The sequence below is a fragment of the Cyprinodon variegatus genome, unplaced genomic scaffold (genome assembly GCF_000732505.1).
Source record: "Cyprinodon variegatus isolate N-32 unplaced genomic scaffold, C_variegatus-1.0 Scaffold378, whole genome shotgun sequence".
NCBI classification, from domain to species: Eukaryota; Metazoa; Chordata; class Actinopteri; order Cyprinodontiformes; family Cyprinodontidae; genus Cyprinodon; species Cyprinodon variegatus.
Genome location: NW_015150831.1, coordinates 737379 through 743534, shown reverse-complemented (window position 1 = coordinate 743534; position 6156 = coordinate 737379). Strand labels below are relative to the sequence as shown.

General features: G+C 52.4%; 1 protein-coding gene across 1 annotated transcript in view; it reads right to left on the bottom strand.

Moving 5' to 3' along the window:
• The window catches only part of rev3l (REV3 like, DNA directed polymerase zeta catalytic subunit), a 90578-nt gene that overhangs the window by 28442 nt on the left and 55980 nt on the right, over positions 1–6156 (bottom strand). Inside the window, exons 11-13 of the mRNA XM_015386795.1 lie at positions 5764–6001; positions 5301–5443; positions 440–4073 (exon numbers count right to left, since the gene is read on the bottom strand). Of these exons, the coding sequence (XP_015242281.1) occupies positions 440–4073; positions 5301–5443; positions 5764–6001 (4015 nt within the window). The remainder of the gene's footprint in view (positions 1–439; positions 4074–5300; positions 5444–5763; positions 6002–6156) is intronic.

Here is a 6156-nt window from a genome sequence, read left to right as displayed (position 1 = left end):
CACAAGGAAGAAAGGTAGGACACAAAGAAGAAGTGTAGGACACAAAGAAGAAGTGTAGGACACAAGGAAGAAGTGTAGGACACAAGGAAGAAGTGTAGGACACAAGGAAGAAGGTGGGACACAAGGAAGAAGGTAGGACACAAGGAAGAAAGGTAGGAAACAAGGAAAGAAGAGAATAAGAATGCACAGATGTGTGGAAGTGAGGTTGGAAAGGGAAGAAAAAATGAGTGAAGTTGTGATTTCCTTCTTGCAGTTACACAAGAAGGAAAGGTACTAAGGAAGGAAGGAAGGAAGGAAGGAAGGGCTGAATGATGGCGGTGTGAACAGCAGGTTGTGATCAGGGCTTAGTTTAACTCCCTGCAGTTAGAGACCTTTCCTTCATAAAGGAGTTCCTCTAACACTGAAACACCGGACTTTAGGGGGGCGGAGCTTAACTCACATTGGCCTGCTTGGGATGTCAGAGGGGTCGCTGCAGAAGGGCTCCTGGAAAGTAGCCTCTGACATGTCCAGGTCCATGAGCGTGCTGAGGATCTCCTCCCGACTGGGAGGGGACATGAGCGGCTTGAGGACGTAGGCTCCGCCTGCGGCCCCCCGGTGAAGCTGGCCTCCCCTAGCCTGTGATAGCGAGCTTATAGAGTGAGGGGAGCTGCTGGGCGTGGTGGACGTCAGCCCATCGATGCTCTCCTGGAGCTCGCTGGTCGGGGAGCCCTCCTGGTCGATGAACGACACCGAGCTCAGAGACAGAGGGATGACGGGGTCGAAGGCGGAGAACAGGAGCTCTTTCCTCTCGCAGTGGAAGTCTTGGAAGGGGCTGAGGATGTGAGGTTTGAACAGAGACCGGTCCCACTCCCTCTGCCTCTCACAATCCAGGGAGGTGATGTCCGCCGAAGGCTCTCTGTTCCCAGAGCTGTCAAAGAGTTCTGGACTGGCTGCCCTGGCGCCGCCCACGTCCGAGCCTCGATGGGTTTTGCCCTGAGGGAGCTCCTCCACGCACTTCGTCTGAGCAGGCGGCGCTTCCTGACAGATGTCACTGAGGAACTTGACGGGGAGGTTTTTATCGGTCAAAACGAACTGACTACCGCTGTAGGGGCTAGAGAACTCTGCCTGGTGGATGGTGTTAATGTCGAAGGTGTAGGCGGCGGGCAGCTCGGGGGACAGGCTGTCCTCTATGAAGTTGCAGCTGGCGAGGCTGGGAGCGGAGGAGAAGAGAAGGCAGTCATCAGACGTGCTGCCGTCCTGCTTCCCTGGCTGTTCCGGCTGAGTGCAGCTGGTCCTGGCTTTCCTGGTTCTGGGCCTTTTCTCTTTGGAAGCGGCCGATTTCGGGGCGCGGGGTTTACGAGGAGCAGTAGCAGGGGTCCTGATGGGTTTGGCGGAGGGGTTTAGCAGCACTGCGGCTTGAGCGAGGGCGGCAGCGTGTCTGTCTGTGCCGACCGCCTGCAGAGGGAGCGCCTGGCCCTGCTGCCTCTTCTGGAGGAGCTGCTTCAGCACCGCCAGGCCAGAGACCTCAGGGAGAGGAGGGACCTCCCCGTTTTTAGGAAAACCGTTTTCTCTCTTGACATCTTCAGGCTGAGGGGCGGCGCTCTCCTCCGGGAAGGACTCTGCTTTCACCACGGCGGTCTGACAGCCCTGCTGCTTCACTTCTACCGGAGCCAGCAGACTTTGGTTGGCCTCCATGATGGAGGTCTCACAGTCCTCCGCCTTCGGCTTGACGAAGCTGGTCGAGGGAGCAGGAGTGGACTCCCTGTTGGCGCTGCTGTGGTTGGGGCCTAATGGCTGCTGAGATGGAGGAACTTCTTTAGGGGAATCCTTCGGTGGAGGGACCCGCTGCTGGGAGTCTGCTCTACATGAATCGCTGGTTTTCTTCTTGCGGGACCTTCTGGGCTGCGGAAACGTTGCAGGACTTTCCGCTCCATCTTTAGCTTTCTTCCTCTGCCTTGGAGTAGCGGCGTTTCGTTTTCTGGATTTCTCCACTTTGGGCTCTTGTGCCTCCGAGGACTTGGCGGACCCTTTTGCTGTCTGTTTAGAGTTGGCGGACCTCTTAGCTTTGGCGTTTCGGGCTCGTTTGGTCGCAGGCTTCTGAGGAGCAGAACTAAGACACGGGTCACTGAGCGGATTGATCAGCTTCTCTGAGCAGCTCAGGGAAGGCTCGCTCGGGGACCAGCAGCGCGGCGGCGTGGATTCAGTGGGGCTCGGGGATCGGTCTGACAGATAGCCCAGTTCTACCATGACATCAGCGTAATCTTTCTCGGTATCGTCCGCAAGCTCGCAGTAAGACGGCCGAGGTGGAGGTAGGGAGGGCAGAACCGGCCGCCTTGGGCAGCCTTTAGTCCGTCTCATCCTTCCTCGTTTGGTCGCGGGCGTTTTGGGGGAGCCGCTGATCAGGTTCTTGTTGGCATTGTTGACCCTCGTTTTCCGTTTGGGTGCTTTTTTAGCTTTGGGCTCTTTGATGGGAAACCTGACAGCTGTGGACTCTGGTACTTTAGGCCAGAAACTCTTCAGAGGAGCCAGTTTATTGTAACGCTCCATTTTGTCAGGAGTCAGAACAACCTGCTGTTCCTCAGCGCTCACTTTGGACATCTTCACTAACATGTTCTTCTGTCCTTTGAACCGGTTGATGATGATGTACTTGATGATGACAGGAGGCTCCCTCTTGCGTCTCTTGTTTTGCTTGGTCTCCTGCCACCCGGGAAGCTTGCCCGGCTTTTTGGAACAACTGGAAACTGGGTGGTCCTCGCTGTCGCCATCAGGGGTCATTTTCCGTTTCGCCCTTAGCTTGTATTTACTTCCTGGCAGTGTTGACGGTTTAGTGTGCCTAACTTTAGCAGATGAAGGCGGATCAAGGCTCAGATTCTCTTCGGTTGTTTCTTTGGCTTCTTCGCAAGAAGAGGACTCGACGGTGAGGTTGGAGACGACCGCCTCTGGTTCTATCGGGTCAATGACAGGCTTCTTCTCACCATCCAACTCCCTGTTTACGACGGGCTCGGCCTCTTTATCTGCCTCGGCCTGTGATTCTGGTTGGTCCTCTGAAATTGGCCCCTCGGTCTCTGAATCGTGTAAAGCAGGCGTTGTGGAGGAGAGCTCTGTGCTAACCGGGCCGTCAGAGGACAGGCTCTGACACATCAGTGCTTTGCTCCTATGGCCGGCCATTCCTAACCTCTTTTTAGGAAGTTTTAGCTTCAACTTGCAAGGCGGGGATGGCTCTGGTTTACAGCAGGCGTCCGCCGGCTTTTTGTTTCCGCTTTTCTTTCTGTTGAGACAGTTGGAGAGGATCACACTGGGGAAGAACTTGTAGTGCGCTTCCTGCTGGGCCACGATAGTCCGCTCGGTTTTATTTTCCTGGTAGTCTTCGTATCGGATTTTGAGTTCCCCGACATCTCCTTCCTCGCTTTCTGGGGCCATTTCCTCCTCCCTGGGATCCCTGAACTCGCCGTCCTTCATGAGCGACGGCGTTGAGGTGATGCTCCTCAGGATCGGGCTTTTTCTCTCCTTAGTGCTCAACTCCAGCTCCGTCTTGGCAGAGCAGGTTCTGAGGTCCGGGTAGCAGAGGGAGATGGTGCTGTGTTTCTGGAAAATTGACAAACTTTTAGCCTCCACCGTCTCCAGGCTGCTGTACTGCTTCCTGTGTTTTGACACCTTTCCAGCAGCAAAGGGGAAGCCTTCCAGCTCAACCTTATCTGTGGGTTTGGAGCTCTTCTTGTTACACGCATACAAAGGACGGATGTCCTCTTTGTCCATGCAAATGGGAGAGACCTCGGAGTGGGCGGATATTTTACCAGGAATCGGGTGCTTTACTGGCAAGATGTACGGGATTTCTTTATTGACCCTGAAACCTGCAGAACACCCACTAGCTCCGTCCTGGCTGCTTTTCAACTGAAAGGGGTTTTCGAGTTGTTCTTCAGTGTCCAACACGCGGCCTGGCCGGTGCTCAGGATGCTTGCACAGCAGGATCTTAGCGGGCGAAGGCGGCTCCAGGTGGACGCTCTCTCCTGTGCAAGGGCTGTTTTGTCCCAACAGCTTCTCTGTGACTGTAAGCGAGGACTGAGACATGGAGCCTGTGTCCGTTAAGGAGGAATCTAGGAGCAAAGAGAGGAGGAAAAAAAGGTCAAATTAGTTCTGCTCTGGTTCAGGTAAAGGAAAACACAAAGAGATTGGACGTGGAGCCTGACCTCAGAGCTGCTTTGTCTACTCTACCTTTGGAATAATGATTGGATAATAAGCTAAAAATGGTCTGTGGGGGTTACAACCGCTGCTCTATCAGGTTACGGTTAGAAACGTCCAGTTCCTCTTTCTGGTCCATGGGGATGACAGCTTCAGCTGCTCTGGAAAGGTTTCCCTCTGGCCTCTCCGAGGTCAGACATTAATGTTGAACCAGGAGGCGTGGCCTAAAAGCTTTCACTCTAAAGCGTACTACATACTCCATGGGAAGTGAGACGGCCTGTTTTATAGTGTAGTCCTGTTTCTCTGACTGTGACTGCCTGGCTGTGTGTTTCCTGGATAGAGTCGCCTTTAACAGTTGCCTTTTCTATGTCTGCTTCTGTCTCCTTGAACCCCAGTCGGCCTCAGCAGATGGTCGCTCACACTTAGACTGCTTCTGCTGGAAGTTTCTTCCTGTTAAAAGGGAGTTTTTCCTCTCCACTGTCGCTACAAGCATGCTTAGTGTGAGGGATTTCCTTCGAGTCAATGAGTCGATGCAATCAGCTGGTTTTCCTTAGATAGAAAACTTTGAATCAATTTGACTGTATGGCTGTATGTTTGACTGGTTGAAATGTATCTCTAAATGACGTGTTGTGAGTTGGCACTCTGGAAATTAACTGAATTGAATATATATGTATTTATTAGCAAGGTTAAATTGACTCTATGCCTGAGATTGAACAGGGAAACCAACCATTAACTGAATTTAATATTTATCAGGACTAGTGATGATGCTCCAACTCTGCTGATGGAAAAGCAAACCGGTCCGTTTTACACAACCTGATAATAAACTGCAAATAGAATCAGCCCTGATGGATAACTGGAACCTCTAAAATAGCTAAATTTAATGCACCCTGCTCAAATCAAGGGTAAACACAGGTATCTCTAGAAGAACTGACTTTTTTTCTCAGCATTAGAGCTTAATCTCTGTACCCTCAGCATTTCAGCTAACCTTCACTTTATCATAACACCCCTAACCCTCCACTGAGGAAACCTCCTCCTCTCACTAATGTCTGCAGAAGCAGCCTGCCGGCCTAGATGATGGACTTCAGGTGGGCCGTGAAGTGACCGGAACACCTGAGCCGGTGCTAGAGAGGCTGGCTTCTCACCGCTGCTTTCGTCCGCCGCCCCATCCAGCTGCGGGATGGACAGATCGGCAAACAGGGAATGGTTCCCGCTCCAATCCATGTCTTCGTCAGAGGACTCCTGCTGCTCGTCGCTGAAGCCGTCCTCTGCATCCCTGACTCCAGGCCTGTGGAGACGGTTTCATTTCTGTTATTATATCACATATTGTCTTAAGCCACATTTTACAACAGATACCTAAACATAATCAGAGAAATACAAAGCTGGCAATAAGTGTTTAATTTAAAGCCAAAATAAAAAAAAATTAAATAAAGTCTCCTAGGAGACGCAGCTGTCTGCATGAAGTCACCAAGTTTGCAGCCACCAGCCTTTACAGGACGATCCCCCCTGCAGAGCAGAGCCTGGCTCACTGTCAGTGGCTCTCTGCCTCCACCAGCAGGGAGGCTGAGCTGTGAACATTTCCTCCCTCAAGCAGAGAAAAAGACTTGCCTCAGCGGGTCGGTTCTCCCATGGCGCTCGCTGTCCCACCGCTGTGACATGATCATACTGAGCTCCGCCTCTTCCTTCGCCAGCTCCGGCCCGGCTTCTTCTTCATCACTATTACAGTGGTAGGCTGCTGCGCCAGCCAGCGAATGAGACTTAGAGGCCTGTCTGAGGGGGGACCGGTGGAAGCCGTCATCCTCCAGGCCTGCCAGCAGATCGATGAGGGCGTGATCTTGACTGCTTTCTGCGGAGAAAAGGAGGAGAATCTAAATTTGAAATGGTTGTTTCCAAAAGTCCTGCTGTGATGCTTTGATGCAAGAGTGAAAAGATCAAATTTTTTAAAGCTTCAGTTGTTTGTTTTTAGGAAAACAGGGATGAAGTCCAACTTCTGGACACAGA